General features: G+C 40.8%; 1 protein-coding gene across 1 annotated transcript; it reads left to right on the forward strand.

Annotated features, from left to right (window-relative positions):
* Window positions 1–1,830: 1,830 nt before the first annotated feature.
* On the forward strand, window positions 1,831–17,424 carry dennd6a (DENN/MADD domain containing 6A). The gene is made up of 19 exons (XM_085776867.1): window positions 1,831–2,224; window positions 3,311–3,349; window positions 3,605–3,647; window positions 8,797–8,909; window positions 9,294–9,374; window positions 9,878–9,983; window positions 10,585–10,664; window positions 11,403–11,462; window positions 11,608–11,663; window positions 12,495–12,617; window positions 13,282–13,377; window positions 14,403–14,497; window positions 14,884–14,949; window positions 15,095–15,159; window positions 15,443–15,532; window positions 15,779–15,942; window positions 16,060–16,162; window positions 16,284–16,358; window positions 16,746–17,424. Exons 1-19 carry the CDS (start codon window positions 1,994–1,996, stop codon window positions 16,875–16,877), a joined length of 1,818 nt encoding a protein of 605 aa, XP_085632993.1. The 5' UTR covers window positions 1,831–1,993; the 3' UTR covers window positions 16,878–17,424.
* Window positions 17,425–23,524: the final 6,100 nt, after the last annotated feature.

Genomic DNA, 23,524 nt, shown 5'->3' on the forward strand with positions numbered 1-23,524 from the left:
CATTAACCCATTAATCATTTCATCCAAGTCTCTGCAAGAGAAAAAATATGACTTTTCTTTTAAACTCTACCTTTGTTACTTTTTCTGTTTCATTCACAACACTGTCTCGGTGTAATATAATCTAAATTTATGCCCAGACAAGTCAGTCAAACAACAAGTCTGAGAGGCCTGAGGGTTGATGCAGGATTCATTTCAGGATTGATAATCAGTCTGTTCCAAATATACCAGGGTGAAGGACAAGACAAGGGCCGAGGGACTAACGCAGACTCTCAACATTAGACCATAACAATAGAGCCATACAGTCTTTTGATATGTTACGTGTCTCAGAATGAAAAAGTCTCATAACTTTTCTGTGACATAGTCCTGGTCCTGGTCTTGGTCTTGGCCATGGTCATCGTACAGGTCTTAGTCCTGCTCCCTGCAGTGCTGCTCAGCCCTCCTGCAGATTCAACCAGGGACCAGCTGTCACTGCACTAACAGTCCGACTATTATTTGAGATTTAACAGCATCTTACTGTGTTTAGCTCCTTAGCCCAGTTTGACTCTGTTAACACTTTTCAGTCATTTTATAAATGCTGTGGTTTGTTCAGTGTTATTCTGTTAATTGATCCCACTCTATTAATCTGCTTCAGCTTCATGTGAAACACGTTCCGCTGTTTTTACGTTAATATGATTAATCCAGCAATAAAGATTTTTTGCATCTGACAGTTTAATAATGCAACAACCACTTGTGTTTCATTGAACATCACATTTGACTTTTCTTAACTTTTCTCAGCTGCAACTAATCAATTTCCACATTAAAGCCAATTAAAAAACTGATTATCTAATCCTCATTTGTTTATCTTTTTATAGTTGGTGATTGATTATTGTTTGACTATGCGATTATTTCAGCACATTATTTCATTCATATTTGTGTTTTCCTATCTATCATAATTTCTGCTCCAAAACTGTCTGAAGATGACATACTACTTCAGTAGCAGTTTGTATTTAATTTAGAAATTATTCTAACTGAGTATCAGTCATTTTGTAATAGTTTTGTGAATAAATCTTATTGATTTGTGCTCTCAGACGATTAAAGCATTGCTTCTCTTACCTTAGGTGGATTTGTGTCACAACTTGGGCCAACACGGGGTGTCCCTCTTCCATCTGTGAGCACCCCCACTCTGTTTAATCCATCTGCTTTCTCAAGGATGGAACTACAGTGTTAAAGGATTTAGATAAAGCTGATTTACTACTGTATTCCTGACTCAAACTGAGAGTCAGGTTGTAATTGAATGAGTAATTATTTCAGTGTACAGATCCAGCAGGATGAACTGATGTTGCTTACAGAAGCAGGTACATGTATGAATGAATGGATGAACTTAAACCTTAAACAAAACCTCCCACTGGGCTTTTTTCAGTGGATGGACACAAAGTCAAAATTGTAATTGACTATTCAGCATATAGCAGGCGGGTACTCTTGTGGTTTTTCTTTTGGTTTGTCTACTATTTTAAAACCATCACAAAATAATTATGATTAAGAAAGAACATGTGACTGCATCTCTCACAGTTATTAGCCACCATTTTTATATAGGCTACTAGCTCAAAACACCTCACCCTATCTGTCTTGTTTGAGTAGGAATCAAAATTACGATTATTATCATCTTGAATCAAAGGGTCAACATTTCGGTGTTTGGTGTGTCATAAAATGTTCTCTCTTTTTTTAATCACGTGACTAAAAAGAAGGGGGGAAAAATTAAGTCTCTATTTTTTTTTAATCGCTTTAAAACTTTATACAACCCGAGACGTTCTGACGTGATGACGTTGCATGTTCAACGTCACGCCGTACGTACAATCCTGCTGCTAAGCTAACTCTAGCCGAGTGGTTCCTACCTGTACCGCTGCTGGTGTTGTTGTTTCCTCCGGGGACACTAACTGGACACAGCGGTAAACTTGTTCAGAAAACCGGTCACCGTTACTCCAGAGCTCGGGAGTGTCCGTGTCGGGCGGTCGCCATGGCTCTGCAAGGCCCGGAGGAGCTGGGGGAGCAGGTCGAAGAGCCGGAGGATCTGGACGACCAGGACGCTAGTAGCATCTCCCCGGCCGAGGAGATAACGCTGCCCCCCGGGCCCGGGGGCGACGAGGAGCCGGAGGAGGCTCTCCTGCTGCCGTGGGACCGCTTCTCCGCCTGGCTGCACTGCATCTGTGTGGTGGGCTTCGACCTGGAGCTGGGGCAGGCGGTGGAGGTGGGTCATGTAAAACTCCTATGCTCTGTGGCTAAAATGTCCAAGTTAGCGGTTATCCACGGCTCTGACTATTTCCTGGACTGGACCACACAGTCCTTTAACTCTAGCTGTCCGTTTGATAAGTCTGTGGTCAAATGCTGGTGGCATCTTTCACACAAATGCTACAATAAGAGCACGACGATTTTACTTTTCTACTCTTCATGATAGCGGGTTCATGACCTGCTGTTGTTTTTAAAGCCAAGTTGAACTGTGTGTGTGTTTAGGCTGTAACAGCAGCCACAGCATCATCACCCATACGCCTGCTTCATATTGAGGCATTTTGCTGAAACTCGTCCCCACACGCCATTCACATTAAACTTGTTCAGGTCTTGGGCAGTGGGAGTTGAACACGGCGCCTTTAGTGTAGGGTTTGAATCCCTCACCAAGGTTAACACAGCAAACACCTGTTGTCTTCACAGGAGTTTTGGGCACAGACATTGATCAGTAACCTGTAAGCAAGTTTATAATACTGTGCATTTGTTCAACAAGCTCCCATAGATATTATTTAAACTCCTGCGAGTGTGATTGTTTCACTTTCTCTATTTATCTGAGCCACACACAAAACCGCTGACTTGACATTTTATGACGACTTGGACATTTTCATTACTGATCACTGATAACTATTTTTGATTTACTAGTTATTGATTAACTCTACAAAATAGCACCAGACTGTGACATTTATCAACTAGCACCCAGATCCCATCCATACAGTTACAAATTTACTGATTTGTCAGACTGGTTCAACATTGCATGGCCTAAAGTCATTCAACTTGCAGTCATTGCAGAGTTTGCAAAAGAAAATGCATTTCATTTTCTTTCTTCTTCTTCGTTTTTTTTTTTTTTGCTTATAGTTCTTCTGAATAAGTCCTGTCTGAAATTGAGAAAAAGGTTCTATATAAGTTGTATTATAACATAATCAAGAGCAAATAATGAAGACTCAAGTAAATATTGGTAGATATGTTGAAGTTAGAAAAGTTTCACAGTTATTAGGCTAGATGTTGCTGGATGAGTTCCTGCTGTGTGTTTATTGTGTCCTTTTTTCTCCAGGTCATTTATCCGCATCATTCCAAACTGTCAGAGAAAGAGGTGAGTCAATAAAAAGGTCCCTACAGGTTCATCTTTAAAATATCTATCATTCTGTTGGTAAACTCACATTTTAAAAGAGCAGCGCTGTAAAATTGGTGGAGTTCATGTTTGGTCATTGATGGTTATCCTTAGTCTGCTGCTGTTTGTTGTGTGTCAGTATTGTCTATGTGTGAATGACTGAATCAACTGAAGGTGCACACAATAAAGAGAATTAAAATTAACGGTATAACCTTGTTGCTGTTTTTTTTTTTTCAGAAAACAAGCATCTGCTACCTTTCCTTCCCCGACTCAAACTCAGGTGAGTTTCCGTCTCAACTTTTTAAAAAATTTGTCATGCGTTGTTGAACGCTGCGCAGCATGGCGATTTGTCAGATTAAGGCAACAACAAGTGTTTTGATTGTTCTGAACAGTCTTGCTCGATAGCACAGGAAAAAAGCCAGCTGCCTTATTGCGTGAGAAACCTAAATCGTTTAACATGGAGTTAAAAATGCGTGTTTTCAGGCAGTCTCTCCTAGAAATTATTCATATTACACTCAGCTGCTCAGAACAGAAGGAGACAGAAATACTTGTGTTAAGAATGAGGAAAGAGCTACGGGAAGAAAAGATAAATCCTTGCTTACTTTCTCACCTCCACACTGTTGGCCACTCACACTGTGAAGTGGGTGTGAACGTTGGATTGTTGGTTTTAGAAACACCCAGAGAAGCTCCAACACATCACAGTTAAACTGAACCGCAAACTGCATCTTCCAAAACAACCACGAAGCTGAGACAAATGGTTTCATTAAAAACTCAACATTAGTACCTTTATGCACATGGGATTTACTGCAGAGCTGTTGTACTAAGCTTGAAATGAAGGCGCTTGTACGATGTGTCGCCTCAAAACAGACGTGTTTTGAGCTTGTCTGTTTGGCCACAGGAAGGTGAAGGCCTGCTGTCACAGAGGAGTGAGATGCAATGAATCATAAAAATGTGGGGTGATGGTCCACTCATACAGACTGTCTCTTCTGAAAGATCCTTGTAGTGCTGCTCTCTGGTGCACGTAACAAAGGCCAAACTTTGACTTTTATTTACCACTCAAGGTGGCAAAATCTATTAACATTTTTTGAAAAGGTGCACGTCCATAAATGATAATTCGGTCCTAAGTGATAGCTTTGTGACAGTTATAATCAAATGACGATAACTGCCCCCTAGAATAAATGGGCCTCCAGGCGTGGGCGCATATCCTACTTTTGGGCCTGTCTGAAAAATGTAATGGTCACATGAGCTCTTCAAACAAAATGATTTTTTCACAATTTTTGCCTTAACAGTAGTCTTTATTTTAGCATTGTTACATGTACTGTAGGAACAACACTGACACAAATAACAGAAACTGAAATACTCACAGGACTGTAAAAATTCAAGAAATGTATAATCGTCTCCTTATTATTTCACTATGAGGGGTGTTTGTGTGCCTTAAAATAGAACATGGGCCCAGGCGAGAACTTGATTTCTACCACCCAAGGTGGCAAATTCTAATTTGGTCTTTTCAAAAAAATATTTTCAATGATACTTCAGCTTAATAAACCTTCCCAAGAGGTATCTTAGTCACAGCTAACCTTCTAACACTCTGATATGATCCAGGGTTTTTCCTGAGTAAAATGAGGTGGTGGCGGTGTCTGGGGGGGGGACAGGCAGGCAGGCAGGCAGGCAATGTCTGTTCTGATGACACAAGTCAGCGTTGTAAAGCCCAAGCATGTGGGAGCCATTGTTGTGTGAAGAGTAAGAGCAGGAGAGAGAGTTTAGACTCCACCTACCTAATCATAACCATCATCTCAAGATTAAAAAATATATATAATTTAAGTTTTTGTTAATTCATGTGTTGACCACCACAACTCACTGTTCACCACACACATCGCCCATCTGTGTCACGGCTCCCGCTGGTTCAAAAGGCAGCAACCTACAAGCACGTGTTACATTCTACCATTGGCCAATTATACTGGTTAACCATAGTGTTGTCGTGTCATTGTATTATTCACTCTCCTCTAGTCTTGGAATAAACCATGTCAGTTGAAAGTGTTGGGGCAAGAAGCTGCTGAAGCTCACCTTTTCAGATGCACTTTGCCACTTGATGCTTTCTTTGTAATGTGTGATTGGATGGCTGTGTAACTTTACTTTTTACTTTCTGAGAAGCAAGCCATTGACTGACTGTTTACATGGGATGTGTTTGTCATCAACTTACAAAAACAGTGGGACACACACACACACAACCCCACCCACCTCCACCATCAAAAAGATGTTTCAGACTATCACGCTGGTCACTTTTAACCCATGACAGTTTGGGGCTTGTCGTGCAACTAGGGCTCTTTTTTTGTTGTTAAACATTTTTTGACTCCTTTGGCTGTTTGTTCTATAGGTTTTGTCTGATTATAATTGTTTGGTCTACCAGTTACAGCCAGGGATTGTTTCTAAAATCTTTTGTAGTTGCCAAAAAAAGGCAAGCCCAGAAAGAACAGGAGAAGCTGGCAGATACATTTTTAGACTCTGAAATTAGTGTGACATGAAACTGAAGATAAACTGGGGTATGGATTGGCTTGTACATGCACAAACACTTCTCTGTGAACCAAGTGTGAGTGTGTCTGCCTGCAGGTGTGTGTTTTTGTTGACTATGAGTCAGCACGAGGTGAAGCTGATGAACTTGCTGCTCTCAGGATGAAGGCAGGATTAGGACAAAATGCTTACAGGGCTGCTCTATATTTATACACCGTGTAGCGTAGGTGAGAGTCAGAGAGTGAGAGACACTACACTGTAGATTTGTAGCGCTCTCTCGCTCTCGGTGTCTCTCATAATTCAGCCTCGGGTCTGGGTCAGAGAGTTGCCAATGTTTGCCTTAAATCCACTTGGAGAAATGAGTAGCACTGACACATGATGAGTTGTGTTGTCTCTGCACTGCAACACACAGGTTTTCAAGAGTAACAGTGACTGTGATGTGAAAGTGCTGACTCTGTCCTTCAGTCTGAAACTGTTTACATCTGATGAAGAGCGAAGGAAATGCACCACCTGTTTGAGATGGAGAGATACGACCAAACCCGAAGATTAGTTCTAAAAATCTTTAGAGAGGAAATAACATGAAACATCTTTCTGAGTTAAAGAGCCTCAAACATCACAGATTCATGTTGCACAATCACAGGATTTTGACGTGACATGTTTGTGTCTTGTGCTCTGATAACTTCTTCACTTCCGGACCACACTGCTGTGTCATATCCATGTTGTTTTAATCTGTAGTCATAACATCAGTGTCACACGGCAAGAAGGTTCTGGGTTTGATGATCCCCGGGCCTGGGGTGTTTCTGTGTATAGTTTACATGTTCCTCTGTAACAAGTGTTCAGACGAATAGGAATATGATCTATTGATTTGTCGAGAATGCAAACAGTAGGCTTAGCTAGTGTAATACAGTCTATAACCATGTTTCCATCCACACCATTTTATTTGCATTATCGAATTAAAAATGCCTTATGGAAACAGTAAAATTCAATTAAATGTCATGAATATTGATAAAAAGTTAATATGGTCGATCTTATCGGATTTTCTCTTGATTGATACAAAGTAAAGGAGACAATTGCTGATGGAAACAGTTCTTTGCCGGATAAATGTGAGTTGCGATTGTGTTTAATGTCAATTCCGCTACGTATTCCCGGCTGTTCAAAGACACGGCGGGAGTTAACAAAGAAAGATGCAGGCGTACAGGTGGACAGACTGGTTTCCATACACCAATATGATTGCAAAACAGCACATGATGTCATGACGCACGGCTTTTTATTCGATTTAAAGGTCTTAGATGGAAACTTGAACCGGCATTATTTGCATTAATATTCTTATCGATCTTCAAATAATTCAATCAACAAGTGGATGGAAACATGGTTCATATGATGATGAATCAGGGTCTCTGTTGTTAACACATCAGACCACAGCTTTTCCTCCTGTGGTGGCAAACACAGTGACAGTGCTGCTGCTGCTTCTCTGTGTTTGTTTTGCTGATGAGGAAACTGCAGGGTCACACACTCGGAGCCAGAGTCACACAAACTCTGATTTAAGTAAATAGACCCACAGAAATACAAAGAGGAGACTCTGGAGCCTGTAACTTCAGACCCAGACTCATAATCAGAGCCGTGCTTTGGCTGCCTGTTTCATGCTGGGTGGTCTCAAACGCAACACAACTGCATGATGTCATGAAAGAAGTGGGACAAACACTCACACACACAACTCACACTCGAGTGTGAGTTGAAGTGTTTGTCTTGTCTCGTACTCTGATTACCTCTATCTCATCTCCTCCTCTCACACACTGGTACTCCTCTGGCGTGTCTGCTGAGGTATGTGCGGAGGTCATGATGAGGTTAAAGGCCGAACCGGTGACTCATTGTGTACTTCCTATTCCCGTTTTTTCCCCTGTTTCCTCTTCCTGTTTGTCTAAAGTTGGGGAGGAAACCAGGATGACACTGAAGAGCCACTTGACATGACGGAGTATAGATCAGAATCAAAGTAAAATCTGCAAAAAAACAAACAAAATAATCATGAATGTAGAGGTCAAGTTGTAGAAAGTTTAGGATTGGGTTATGAAAAGCAAATATAAATTGTTCCATTACCTCAGTAGCTATAAAGACGTGGCTGTAAAGAGTTTACTCACTAGTTAGCTCTGTTATTTATTTGTTATTATGCTTTAGTGAACTATTCACATTGTTTGTGTTGTTGACCTTTTAACGCTGTGGAGGATTCATGACATGGTTTGATTGAGTAAAACCAGAGGTCTGTTCCAGAGAGCAGGACTAACAGCCACACAGCCAAACCCTGAACTCTGACTGAACTCTGATCAGCGTTCCCACAGTCGGCTCTCTCAGTGCCTGTCTGCTGAATGAAAGAAATCCATCATCAATGAAGCTTTGATACTAGGATACTGCTTCACCATGGCAACAGATAACTAAAGAGCAGCTTCTCCATTTTAAACCAGTGGAGACAACAAGGGGATAGTGCACATTTGTGTGTAAAAAAAAGTAGCTGCAGTAGTCAAATAATCTGAGATGGAGTTGAGTAACATCTAATAATATAGCAATATTAGAAAAACACTCCTTTTTCTGTGGTGAAATACCATTTTGTCTTAACAGTTCTTATCAAATTTTTCAATGTGCGAATCTACATTCAAAGTGTCTTTGTGTATATTTGAGCCAGTTACAAGTCCAGTTGCCTACGATGCCTACGATTCAATTTGCCCAGAAAAAAACGATGACCTGGATGAATGAGAATATCCATAGACTTGAGCCAGTTATGAATCTTAAATGCAGCTATTTATATCAAATGCATCTCCTTTGTGTCAATACAAGTGCAACACATCCATCCATTTTGTCCGGGGGGCTTAGAAATGGGTTAACTTGACGGTTTTTCCCTAGTAACCACATCAGCACTCGTGTGTTTCCAGGTTGCCTTGGCGACACCCAGTTCTGCTTCCGCTTCCGTCAGGGCTCCAACAGGAAGTCATCACTTGGCTGCTTCCTGGAGACCACCGATCGAGACGCACCGCCCTGTCTGAAGGTGGGACACACACCCTCGTACATTACAATGTCTTTTTTGATTTACAAATCATTTATTTATTGTTTGATATGCAATCATCAAATCAAATTATCAAATTAACCTAACACTAAGACATATGACAAACACTACGTACACGTAATGTTCATAACCCGTGACCACCCCCCCACCCAAGGCCTGTATATTTGTATACAAGTCATTGTATAGTATCTAATTGAACACATACAGCTGTATCTCACTATGCCTGTAAATGAAAGTTCATCCTCTCATTTAACAACAGTGGAAAAACTGTCCCATGGTTGAACATCCTTGATGACCTACATCTGTTGCCTGCTTCAGTGATATAAAGCTCACTTCTGATTCTGTGCGTGTATGTGTGTGTTTCAGAGGGAACAGGGACATTACTACGGCTATGTGTACTTCCGTCAGGTGCGAGACAAATCCCTGAAGAGAGGATACTTCCAGAAGGTCAGTGTCGGGCTGCAGGGTCCCTGCATATGATTCGTCAAGCGGACAGTTAATTGTAGTGTATAAGCTCAGCTGGTAAATTCAGTATATCATACATCAGCATCACAGTTAAATCATACAAACATTTTACTACATACTTGCTTACCCGTCAAACTGCGCAAAGTCTCTGAAGTGAAATATCTGAGAATCTGTATTTGTATTCTGTGGAAATATATTTATCAAGGTAAATATGAGTCGTTGAGTTTAAATGCTGAGGCCGATGAAAGCCGCTGAGATTAAACAATAATCAATCATATATTGGATCGTTTGTTGACAGACAAATGTTTCTATACATTTTGTGGTATTTAATTGTTATGAATTATTAAGTAAAGATACTAAACATTCTCTCTCCCGAATCCCGATATATAATCGTAAACTTAGGGTTTGAACAGCTAACAGGGTTCACTGATATCTTTTTCTGAGATAGTGTTGTGAATGTAGATTTGTTTCTGTCTGTCTACCAGTCTCTGGTCCTGATCAGTAAACTGCCCTACGTGACCTTCTTCCACTCACTGTTGAAGATCATGGCTCCAGAATACTTTGAGAAACAGGAGCCATGTCTGGAGGCCGGTCAGTTACCTGTCTGTCTCTGCCTGTCTGTCTCTGCCTGTCTGTCTCTGCCTGTCTGTCTCTGCCTGTCTGTCTCTACCTGTCTGTCTCTGCCTGTCTGTCTCTACCTGTCTGTCTCTGCCTGTCTGTCTCTGCCTGTGTGTCTCTGCCTGTCTGTCTCTGCCTGTCTGTCTCTACCTGTCTGTCTCTGCCTGTCTGTCTCTACCTGTCTGTCTCTGCCTGTGTGTCTCTGCCTGTCTGTCTCTGCCTGTCTGTCTCTGCCTGTCTGTCTCTGCCTGTCTGTCTCTGCCTGTCTGTCTCTGCCTGTCTGTCTCTACCTGTCTGTCTCTGCCTGTCTGTCTCTGCCTGTCTGTCTCTGCCTGTGTGTCTCTGCCTGTCTGTCTCTGCCTGTCTGTCTCTGCCTGTCTGTCTCTACCTGTCTGTCTCTGCCTGTCTGTCTCTGCCTGTCTGTCTCTACCTGTCTGTCTCAAGTTACAAGTTACAACTTTTACTATTCTGTTTTCAGGAGCCATCTTTAACAAATTGAACAGAGACAAACATAATGTTGTTTTAATTGATATAAAGTGGATTGTGATTCATATTGTTCTTGTCTGATTCACAGCTTGCAATGACATAGACCGCTGGCCGACACCACATCCTGGACGAATCTTGACGCTGCCTATTATGGGCGTGGTCATTAAGGTACACACAGATTTACAGGCAGGGGTCGTAGGGTTCAGTGCAGTGCAGTTGTCAGAGTACAGACTGTATGTGTGAGATAAATAACTTTATTAGTAGTGCAGGACATAATAATAATTCCACCAAGCCACTGAATTAAAAAACAGTTAATATAATTGATCAATTAGTGTATGAAGAGCTGCTGGAAAACAGGAAGTGAAGATGAAACAAAACCTCAAAGATTAAAAATACCTGGGCATCCCAGTGGCGTAGGATTTAATCTGGACCACGGGGTTCAGTTAATCAGAAAATGTAATAACACTAAATTTGAAGATGTGTGGGTTTTACTGGAAGGGTAAAGAAACGTTACCAGTAAGTGAACTCTTTAATAATTGTAATGCAGTCAAACGTACAACATTTATCACAGATGCAGTGTATAAGAAGTATGTACTACTACTATCAGTTGTCAGTAGCGAAGCTAAATAAATGATTCATTGATTATTGTGAGATACAGCTGGGTAAAACTGATCCCTGATCTGGGCCTCTTCCTTCCTGCTGGTTTTCTTTGACTGTGAAACACACTGAAGGAGACTTATAGAGTCCTAATTTAACCCTGCAGGAACCCTGATTAGATTACAGTAGTCCAGTTTGTCCCTACCCCCACCCAAGAAACAGACTCAGAACCAAATTTATGACCACTGAAAAAAAAACGTGTTAAACTGTGAACAACTCTGACTGAATTGGATCTGTGTGCTGCTGCAGGTTCGAATCCCCACCTGTTACGACAAACCAGGAACTTCGCAGCTGGTCCAGTCCGCTCAGGTAATTACACGTGACACACAGACGATGGTTTCCATTTATACAGTGATTTTTATTTTTTATTTAAAAAGTTTTTTTAGGGGTTTTATGCAGGCTTTTATAGGCTCTTGTGTGTGTTAACGTACCTTCACTTGTGATTGTTTTTCAGAGTGACAGTCTGGTGTCCATCGTGCTCCCAACCATCCATGAGGTTGACCTCTTTAGGTGAGACTCGGGGTGTTATATCCTTCACTACATGTGCTCTGTGCAACAATTTTACGTAAGAATAAGATGAACATAACCATGTTTCTTCAAGTGATAGTCAGAGAGAAAAAAGCCTGACCTTCTCTCCAATATTCAGTATTTTCAAAGCTTGATTACTGACATGTACAGTCAGTGCCCTTCACAGAACTTGCCCACAGGGTCACGACTGCTATGAATAGTCATTGTAAATATTTTGTAGCATTATCACTCTGTTTTTTTTTTCATACCTGTACTCTGGCCAGAAGACGAGGGATAACCACCACCTCCTCAGATTATGTTACGTTGACCTTGAGCACAGACACCGCTTCAATAAACTGGTTAAAAGAAAAGTATAAAACCAGATAAGAACATGAGTGGAGTAAAGGGAACCAACAGAGCAGTTTGACCTTGTCAGGAGTATCTGGAAACAAACAAGAAAACACCACCTGCTCTGTTGTAGAGCAGCCCAGTAATGATGAAGTAAACTCTCCACTGAGGCAGCCTCATCAGTTTGTTGGGCCTGCAGATGCTCCCCAGTCCAACAATGATATTCAGCAAAGCACAGAAAATGCATTTTAACAAGTGTTTGCTCTGTCAGTGTCATTTGTGCTTTGGTTTGTTAAAGGACTGAATATTTTTGTCCCAGTCCATGAATTTCTTACACAGACAAAGAAAAAGCTGACATTAGTTTTTTGTGCCGTTGAAGGCGCTTTCTAACTTAACATATAGTTTTACAAATAACCTTTGAGAACCAATTTTGGCATGAAGGTGCACATTTTAAACTCATGTTTCATATTCATTGTCTCTCTCCAGGTGTTTCTACCCAGTCTTCTTCCACATCCAGATGTTGTGGGAGTTGGTGCTGCTCGGGGAGGCACTTGTCGTGATGGCGCCGTCGCCGGCAGAGTCATCAGATACTGTGCTGGCATTGGTCAGGTGAGTTGGAGGGCTGAGGGACAGGCCTCTATATTGTCTCCACATTTAATATCATGGCTTTAAGTCAGTTGTAAAGGTCTTGAATGTGTTGTGTTTTCATGGTGAACTGTTTGGTGGACACAGACTTGCTGCATAAATACACACTGTCATGTGATGTGTCTTGTTTTATTTTCATTTTTTCCTTCTACAACAACAATAGTTGCATTATTCTATTTTAAGATTCATGGTTTCATTGTTTTGTTCTTTTTAACAAATATATTTTCCACAGTAATAACAAATAACAGAACAAATGAGGTGCAAGTAGTAGATTCACAGCAAGACTTCCTCCAACACATTGCTGTGACAGGGCACAGCACTGAGTTAATCATAACCATTGCCACGGGCTCTTTTCTCACTTCAATTTAATGTCTCGTTGCTGAGGAGACAGATGGCAGGGAATTAACTGAACAGGTCCTTGTCCTGTGGCGTTGTTTAGTTGGTTTGTACTGGCAGGAGATAAAAGTCCTACAGCCATTGAATGGGGTAATTAAAATAATTTGGAAGAGCCTTTAAGAGTTTCTGAATGTGGTATTGAGGTCTGTCTCAGGGTCACACTGCTGCACGTGGGAAAGATTCAAGCTTCAAACATTAATATCACTCTGTCTTTCTCTCTCTCTCTCTCTAGCTGCATCTCGCCTCTGCGTTACAGCAGTGACTTCCGGCCATACTTCACCATCCATGACAGCGAATTTAAGGAGTACACCACCCGCACGCAGGCTCCGTGAGTAAACACGAACCAGCTCAACAGCTACCATGTTGCCCCTGAGCAAGGCACGACTGCTCATCTGCATCTGCTGTGCATAGGGTTACTGAGATGCCCCACGGTGTCTCGCTTGCTAACCCTCCCCCTGGCCATGTGCATTTGTTTACAACGAAGCTGGCGAGAAAGCAATCAATAGAGCGGTAGATGACGTTATTACGATGTTATGACATGTATATTTGTGTAGTTTAATCTTTCATAAACAAGAGATTAGGGGTTTTGGGGGCGCATTTGTGTCACGTTGCACAGACACGAGAGTTGCAAAGTTATTTTTCAGCCAAGAAGTAATAAGTGACACGCACGTGGAAGGCGGAGAGCCTCCATTGTCCCTCGTAACAGCTGTTAAATTTAGGTGAAAATGTAGCATGGTCTGATCCCTGAGACGTTCAGTGCACAACACACACTGGCTGTGTTTTGTAGTGCTTTGTCTGTTGATGCTCTGTGTGAGCAGAAGAGGTTGTCTGGGATGTTTTTGATCCAGTATGCGATAAAATTGCTCATTTTCCGGAATGTTGATTTTTATCACTGGTGGAAAAATAGCGCCGTTTTGTATCCTGGTGCATCAAAGCAAGTAAAGGAGGCACCAGTGTGCAGGCTGCGATGGAAAACAACAGGCACAGCTGTTGTGAAGCGTTTCTTGTATTATTCTTATGGGACCATGGTATGGGTGGGGGAGGAGGATCTGTACAACACAGTATCACAATATTGTGTGTGGCAAATGTGTATCACTCCACTGACACAAAGTATTGTGTGTATATTATGCAAATTGCAAACAAACAAATTGAAATTTTAATCACCAGAATACTAAAACTGAACCCATCTATTCTCCCCCTACTGAAAAGTTTAATGTAGTGTTGTTAAAGTATTGTTAAAGTACTCTTTAGGTTGGCAGTTTGAATCCCGGCTGCTTGTTCCTGTGCGTAGAGATTTGTCAGTGTTGCGTATTTTCAAGTCACCTGTGATGTGTCTCTGTTCTCTCTCTACAGACCGTCAGTCATTCTGGGAGTGACCAATCCTTTCTTTGCTAAAACTCTACAGCACTGGCCGCACATCATTCGCATCGGAGACATGAAGCAAGCAGGTAGATGATACCGAGTATCACCCGAGTCAAATCTGAATTTTTAGCTAGTAATCACTTAAAAGACACAGACAGTCGACTACAACAACCCCACAACTCAGACACTTTTGCGTATTTTAGAGTCAAGCTGTTACTCTGTGATTTCACTTGCATAATTTAATTTAACATGGAGTCTTGTTTGTTTTTCATTTGAGTGAACAAAACAGTAAACTGAAATATTAAAATATCAGTGTAGTTCCTGCTGCGTTACAGTGTACAGAGGTTTCTAGCTGACTGCTCACTCTGTCTGTTACACTGCACAGCTGTAAGTAAGATGTCAGGTGAGATGTTGTCAAAACCATGAACTGTTCGTTTGATCTTTCCTCTCTCCTTCTGTCTGTTCACCTCAGGTGAGATGGCCAAGCAGATGAAAGTGAAGAAACTGAAAAACCTCAAAACTCTGGACTCTAAACCTGGTAAATGTTTCGTATTGTTCATTGTTGTTCTTATATGCTGTTATTGGATCAGAGAAGGCCTGTACAAACAAAGGGGTCGCAGATTCTCCACCAGGGGGAGCTGTTGGGTCAGCCTAGATCAACTGGTGTGTGTGTGTGTTTGCAGGCGTGTACACTGCATACAAGCCGTATCTCAGCAAAGATGAAGAAATCATCAAACAGCTTCAGAAGGTAAAACAATGTGACTCCTCAATTTCCTACAAATTATTTTTTTTGTCCATTCACAAACAGGCTGAGAATGTTACTCATCAGCCCACGGGACTTGATGAGTGGACACATTAACCCCTTAGTAGCTGATGTTTGCCTTCTTAAGAAATGAAATGAAAAATGTTATTAATGAAATAAAAAGGGGAAACTTGTCCACACACTGAATAAGAGACAAACTACATGACTGGCTGAGTCAGTCTGACAGAGGAGGTGTACAGCTGATGGTCATTTTCTTCTTGATTCTCAGGGTGTTCAGCAAAAGAGACCCTCAGCGGCCCAAAATGCAATTCTTCGACGCTACTTCTTAGAACTGACACAGAGCTTCATCATTCCCCTGGTAACAACGGCCTCTTTTTTTATTTCTGTGTGAAGGAAGATGGTTTCATTGTGACACGTTGTGCTGTATTGGTCCTGTCTCAATCTGTGATCAAACATGTCATCTACTGGGACAGCAGTGATCTTGATGCACTGTCACACAGTCACACGAGCTTCCTCTCCCCCACATGGCTCTGAATCACCTCTCTATGTTCTCTGTCAGCGTTGGTTTGTACTCTATCATTAAACCACTGGTTGTGTGTGACAGGAGCGGTACGTGGCCAGTCTGATGCCTCTGCAGAAGTCCATCAGTCCCTGGAAGAGTCCTCCTCAGCTCCGACCGTTCATCCAGCAGGACTTCATGAAGACACTGGAGAAAGCTGGACCTCAGCTCACATCCAGACTGAAAGGAGACTGGATAGGACTTTACAGGTACACACACACACACACACACACACACACACACACACACACACACTCACACATACTCTGTTAAACATAATCCAGAGCATCGTGTTGATTTAAGTGTTGTTTTCTCTGGGTTTTCAGGCATTTCCTCAAGTCTCCCAACTTTGACGGCTGGTTCCGCAGCAGGAGGCGAGAGATGACCCAGAAACTGGAGGCTCTGCACCTCGAGGCTTTGTGCGAGGAGGTGAAAAGTTTAAAGCTCTCATCGTTTCAGAAATGAAAATGTGTTGGCAAGTTAAAAAAGACAGGACCGAACACCACCTTTTGTCTCTGACCCTCTGTCTCTTTATTTGTTCTTTCCATAGGATCTGCAGCAGAGGACCCAGAAGCACACAGAGGTGGAGACAGTTGATCTGGTTCTGAAGCTGAAGGATAAACTGGTAGGTACAAACTCAACAGCAAATAAATACAACTTCTTCTACTGTTACTACCACTATCATCCTGGCTGCAGCCATTCCCATGTTCTGACTTTCTCACGTGCCAATGTGAAATGTGAAAGTTTAGGTATTTAAAGCTCAGTCTGGATTTTCCATCCATCATTCCAGTCATCTTCAGATTTCTCCAGGCCTGATATTTTCTGCCATGTTCGTTTGACTCTGATAAATAACGAAGTTCTCAGAGTTGCAATTAATTATCATTAATATTTAGTCCAGCCATTCTTGCTGCCTCCTGGGAAGCACTGAAATGTTACTGAAAATTGCATGAACCATGTGTGACCTCCAATAATGTTGATGACTTGCTGCGGCTCACGATGCTCTCTGCTGCAGTGTCAGGCGGAGAGGGAGCAGCTCCCCGTGCGTCCAGGGACCCTATCCAAACTGAGGGCCCACATCGACGCCGTCATCCAGGCCTTACCAGAGGACCTGCAGGGCATCCTCCACAAGCCCCCCATACCCTGACCTTTAACCCCCACTCTGCAACTCTAACCCCAGTTTGAGCTTGTTTTAAAGTTTGGCACGGGGGGTCGTGGGTATCCTGCCACTTGGCTCGTGGTAACTCAGCCCGGGCCCCAGTCCAAGGACCTTCAGTTTGCTCTAACATGGAAAAAGCACATGGCATTTTTGTTTCACCCCAAAAAATATCCAAATTCAGTTATATTTACTCCCCCCTCACCCAAACTGCGACTGCGGTGGCCCGGTGGACCAAATGTCTCAGCGATCAGATGACATTGAGACGACCAGCTCGTCCGAAAACAACTCATCAACACCTCCAAACTGTGTGAGGATGTTTTTAATAACTGAGACATAATTAAACAAAGAGGAGCATCGAGCGGAAGTCCATCTGAGCCCGAAGGATTTGTCATCACAGTGGAAGAGAGAGCAGGACGGGAAGCCCCGCTGAGCTTTGACCCTCAGCGTTTTTACCTCTTGATATTTTTAATATTTACTTTTTTAATTTGACGACAGACTGCAGCAGGCAGAACTGACTGTGGAGCTTTCATCCATTCTTAAAAAAAATGATTTTTATAAGAAGTGCACTTCATCGCTAACAGGACCTGTGTGCCCTTCACACACACACAAACACACACACACACACACACACAACAACACATACAACACACACACACAACAACACATACAACACTCTCTGACACTTTTATGCAAACAAACTGAAGCGAGCAGAGCCAAACAGTGCTTTATGATTCAGTTTTCCTAAAATGTTGTCCGTAAAAACACACTCAGCATTAAGCACCAGCGAGCCTGTTACTACCTGTTGATGCAGTAAACCTCTTTTCGTCTCGTGGGCTCAGGAGCGACTCACTCCTCTGTGTCTATGTCGTACCAGTCTGAGGAAATACTCACAGTTGTCTCTGGTGCAGGTTGTCATTATATTTCTATTTTTCTGAAGAAAACTTGAGTCACTATTGTGTGAATACCTGTTTGAACCTGTGTGAAAACCTAATTTCTGACAAGATTTAACAAAAAAAAATAGATAAACAGATGAAAAGTAAGAGATGTTAAATATACTGAAAGTTAGAATCGTGAGTGCTCAAGTTAAATGAATCAATTTTATGTTTTAGTCAAAATGATAAATACACATGCTTGAAAAAAAATGATAAACTAAATGAAATAAAAAAAAAACTGACTTGGTGATATAAGTAAAAGTTTGATTGGCAATTTTAACATTTTGAGTTAGTATTTAGTCACTTAAACTAAGAACATGTCTGATTTTGTCATTTCTAACGTTTCATCTGTTTATTGTATTTTCCTGCCACGGCTGAACTGTTATAGTGAAACCCTTTGATACTTCTGTAACACACTTGAGCTCAACGCAATACCACTTCACCCACTGCTCTGAACATTTTCACTTGGCAGCAGCAACAAAAACATGCACTTGATAGATGAAATCATTATATATTACATTATATGTAGTCCAGTAATAAAGTGACTAAATCCAGGGTGCACAAGTCATGTAACTGAATTGAAAATGATCTAAAAGGTAAATTCTGTTTGGTGTAAGAGCAGGGTTTTTATATACCAAATGGAGGAAACTGCTTTCTAACGACTTCAGTGACTCCGGCTGAAGGAATGTGAACAAACCTGAACTCACACTTGCTCTTCTTCGCTCAGCTAAAGTGACTGTAAAGGCCACATCATGGTTCAGACATGTTGATTGATATAAATTATGCAAAACTGATGCATTTTGTTTGTCGGCCACAGATTTCATCAGGTCACAGAAAACACTTTCTCTCACACCTGTGACTGAAGGGTGATTGACTATCGAGGAAAAAAGAAGCTGATGAAATAATTCCCAGACTGTAAATATACAGGCTGTTCTCGCTGCTGAACAAATGTTGTTTTTTCTGCCCAAAGTATGAATAAAACTTTATCAGTCAGGAGCTAACAAACAGTTTCAGCCTCATCTCCCCTGTCGTCTGAGGCGTTTATTTGCTAAGTCATATATAAACATGTTCACACGCAGTCACCACATTTTAATCTTGTTGTTTACAATAGCTTTTTAATTGTACGGAGACAGTTATGTAGTATGTTCCTGAGAATCTAAATTTCTACCAGTGGCAACACACTGACTGCAGTCCTGAATATAGAGCTAAGGAAAAATGATAGGGATAATAAAGATATTATTTGACCTGTCAAAATTATTACATACTGTTAAAATTCATTCATTTTGCCTTGCGGTCTTAAAATGTTGAATTTGAATTATTTTATTTTATTTTTTTACACTCTGGCAGAAATGTGCTTCCACAGTTAAAAGCTAGGTTACAATAGCACAGGCAAACTTGAGCTTTCTCTTAAGTCCGGCTTCCCACAAGAAATAGAAAGATACTACCAGTTAAAGAAAACACATTGTCCAAAAAGAACTACCCCACGTGCAAAGGACCTGTGTGCTGGCTTTTGTGCATTTGTGAGAAAGTAAAGATAAAAACACTACAGCTAGCCTTGTTAACTGATGGAGTAGCTTTTATGACTGGAGTTAAAGTGATGCTGGTGCCTTACAAGGAGGAGTGAAGAACCAAAGTCTTGATGAGTTAGTCTCAATCTGAATGAATAAAAAACAGTTCCAGTGAAGATAATAATTAGGGCAGTTATGTGACTGCTGCTCAACACTTAACATTTTTCTTTCTTACACTAAGGTAGATTTCTTCTGCTGATGAGTGCCCTCCACTCCACTCCATCCTGTTCAGGATGTTACCATGAGGCAAACACATCTGAAGTTTGTTTTTAGTATTTTCTGCTGAGCAAGTGAACTTAACAGATGGACCATCAAACTTGTTTAGGATTCGTAACTAAATCTCAAAGGAGCTCGACAACAAACCTACTTGGTTCTTACGAAGGGAAGACTAGCACTGCTGGGTCTGTTGAAACATCACACTGCTGCACGTTTTTACCCTTTAACTGAAACTTGTGTTGATTTACATGACTATGGATCACTTCAAATGTCGGAGTACAGAACATGACTTCTGTCATTTATTAAAATTGTAAAAAAAAAAAAAAAAAAAAAATATGTCACAGCAGCTAAAGTTTTACATTTTGAACTTGAAGAGCCAAAACATTGAAAATCCTCAGTGTTCTCCTGCAAATTAACCTCAAAGCTTCTGATGAACATTCCTGGACATCTAACAGTGTAAGAAAATGACAAACCATACATAATGACAGCAATAACAATACAGAAAATGTTATTTATTATGGTAATTTGTATTTTAATAGTGTAAATTACTCTGACTTGTTACCAGATTTTGTGTAGTTAGTGGTCACACACATCTGCACATGAATTTTGCTTGGTTTGCATTTCACTTGTTTTTAAAATGTTAAATGTGCTTTTTTTTTTGTCAAAGTTGTTTGGGTTGTTGTCTTTGAGGCCATCATGTAATATGTGTTTTATGGATGCTTCGAAATTTGCCTTGTTTTTGTTCAGCAGAAAATTGTAAAGAAAAATAACAAAAAATATGCGCTGGTTGGAAAAACCTGTGACATATGGTTGTTGGGCAACCATGTAAGTTTTATATTTGTGAAAAGAAAACACAACTTATTTTAGCAACGTTGATTTTTTTTTTATGGAGGGCTATTCTCATATTCCGCTCTGTAGAGAATGAAGCGTTTTGTACATAATGGTGTAAAATGTATCTGGCCCTGATATGAGGATGTACAATAATTATTTTGTTATTGCAGAACAGATGTCTTGATAAATACAGAGTTATAAATATGAAAGGCTCCATATAATGTTCATTTTCTTTGCTTACAGTAATTGCAAAATCATTGAGAAGCTTTGACATTTTGAATTTGTCGCTTGTTTGCTAACGGACACTATGGGAACAGAAGGTTTCAGCATTTCTTCTCACTGACATTGAAAATAAAAGCTAACATTGACACAATTTGTCACCTCCCGGTTGGTGTTGGTGTCAATGGCCAATATCTGACTGCCAATGTTGAATGAACATTCAAGCAAAACTCCAGATTAATTTAAATATTTTGTTTTAGGGATGTCTGATGGGAAATATCTGGAACAATATAAACTTTGTATGAGAGTAATGCTTTTTGTATCTGTTCCCAGACAAATAAATGTAATAAAATAAACTACATTGAACTTAAGCCTTGTTTTTAAAAATACACCAATTAACAACCCCATATTCAGGAGTAGCCCTATTAATTCATATAATAAATTACAACATATTTGCTGCCTTTAACAATAGAAAGTTTCAATATTGGCATTAAAACCAGACTCTGGTCCAGTTTTTACCTGGTGTTCATGACTTCACTCAACATAAGGTTAGCTTGTGGCTAATGTCAACATTGAATGACAAGACTTTCAAGTGTCAAAATCTGTCCGTCAAGTGCCAGAAAGAAAAATACCACAAATTAAAAAAGTCAGTGTAAACTTGGTCAAGAACATACAGCCACATTTTGCTCCACTGACACTCACTGTCACAGGGTGTGTTTATTTTTTTCATTTTAGCCATAACCACTACACTCAGCCACTCTGATTACCTGAAGGACAACGTTTGATCAACGATGATGATGGAAGACGATGAAAATAAGTGGATCGTTATTGATGCTTGTCACATAGTTGCCTTAAGTTAATTGTAGTAAAACTGATTACATTCTTATGTCCACTTTATAATTTGAATATTCTCCTGAGTATTTATCATCTACTGCTTATTTTCCTATGCCTGATTTTCAATTGTTATTCTTTTTTCTTTTTTTAAAGAAAAAGACAAGGCAACTATTTGACTATTTGATTAATTTCATCTGCTAGTTTTATTTATTGATTAGCTAGTCCCCTGTGCTTCACAACTCCTCTTAATCAAGATGTGTTGTTCTGTTCGGCCATTTTCTTCCGCCTTTTTACGGTCTTCTTCTAGTCCTTCATACTTGATGCTATTTCAACAATTCATATATCAAAACGTGCAGCTTTTTCTGGACTTTATCGGATGTATTCAAATTTTTCATACTTTTTATACTTTTTCAAATAGTATAGCCTAGTGGTTAGCTTGCTGGACTGGAGACCTGAAGGTTGCTGGTTCAAATCTTGCGCGCCTGTCGTCTTTTTAAAATCGCCTGTTTGGTTTTTGGTCATTTTCTCCAAAACCACCGGCCCGATTTCAACCAAACCTTCTGCGTTGGACTCCCCTCGGACCCCCAGATGATATATCCGAGTTTGGAGAAATTTGAAGAAATTTTAATTTTTGGTCAAAAAAAAAAAAAAACGTAAGCCGCGCGCCTGTCGTCTTTTTAAAATCGCCTGTTTGGTTTTTGGTCATTTTCTCCAAAACCACCGGCCCGATTTCAACCAAACCTTCTGCGTTGGACTCCCCTCGGCCCCCCAGATGATATATCCGAGTTTGGAGAAATTTTAATTTTTGGTCAAAAAAAAAAAAACGTAAGCCGCTCGCCTGTCGTCTTTTTAAAATCGCCTGTTTGGTTTTTGGTCATTTTCTCCAAAACCACCGGCCCGATTTCAACCAAACCTTCTGCGTTGGACTCCCCTCGGACCCCCAGATGATATATCCGAGTTTGGAGAAATTTGAAGAAATTTTAATTTTTGGTCAAAAAAAAAAAAACGTAAGCCCTGTCGTCTTTTTAAAAGTGCCTGTTTGGTTTTTGGTCATTTTCTCCAAAACCACCGGCCCGATTTCAACCAAACCTTCTGCGTTGGACTCCCCTCGGACCCCCAGATGATATATCCGAGTTTGGAGAAATTTTAATCTTTGGTCAAAAAAAAAAAAACGTAAGCCGCGCGCCTGTCGTCTTTTTAAAATTGCCTGTTTGGTTTTTGGTCATTTTCTCCAAAACCACCGGCCCGATTTCAACCAAACCTTCTGCGTTGGACTCCCCTCGGACCCCCAGATGATATATCCGAGTTTGGAGAAATTTGAAGAAATTTTAATTTTTGGTCAAAAAAAAAAAAAACGTAAGCCGCGCGCCTGTCGTCTTTTTAAAATCGCCTGTTTGGTTTTTGGTCATTTTCTCCAAAACCACCGGCCCGATTTCAACCAAACCTTCTGCGTTGGACTCCCCTCGGACCCCCAGATGATATATCCGAGTTTGGAGAAATTTGAAGAAATTTTAATTTTTGGTCAAAAAAAATAAAAAAAAACGTAAGCCGCGCGCCTGTCGTCTTTTTAAAATGGCCTGTTTGGTTTTTGGTCATTTTCTCCAAAACCACCGGCCCGATTTCAACCAAACCTTCTGCGTTGGACTCCCCTCGGACCCCCAGATGATATATCCGAGTTTGGAGAAATTTTAATTTTTGGTCAAAAAAAAAAAAACGTAAGCCGCGCGCCTGTCGTCTTTTTAAAATCGCCTGTTTGGTTTTTGGTCATTTTCTCCAAAACCACCGGCCCGATTTCAACCAAACCTTCTGCGTTGGACTCCCCTCGGACCCCCAGATGATATATCCGAGTTTGGAGAAATTTTAATTTTTGGTCAAAAAAAAAAAAACGTAAGCCGTGCGCCTGTCGTCTTTTTAAAATCGCCTGTTTGGTTTTTGGTCATTTTCTCCAAAACCACTGGCCCGATTTCAACCAAACCTTCTGCGTTGGACTCCCCTCGGACCCCCAGATGATATATCCGAGTTTGGAGAAATTTGA

This window comes from Trachurus japonicus, chromosome 5 (genome assembly GCF_045865225.1).
Source record: "Trachurus japonicus isolate A0001 chromosome 5, Traja_1.0".
Lineage (NCBI taxonomy): Eukaryota > Metazoa > Chordata > Actinopteri > Carangiformes > Carangidae > Trachurus > Trachurus japonicus.

Excerpts from the sequence above, each read along its gene's own strand:
- dennd6a (XM_085776867.1), top strand. The coding sequence starts at position 1,994 with ATGGCTCTGCAAGGCCCGGAGGAGCTGGGGGAGCAGGTCGAAGAGCCG. Across the intron at positions 3,648-8,796 it reads CTTCCCCGACTCAAACTCAG|GTTGCCTTGGCGACACCCAG; the intron begins GTGAGTTTCCGT and ends GTGTGTTTCCAG. Across the intron at positions 11,664-12,494 it reads CATGAGGTTGACCTCTTTAG|GTGTTTCTACCCAGTCTTCT; the intron begins GTGAGACTCGGG and ends GTCTCTCTCCAG.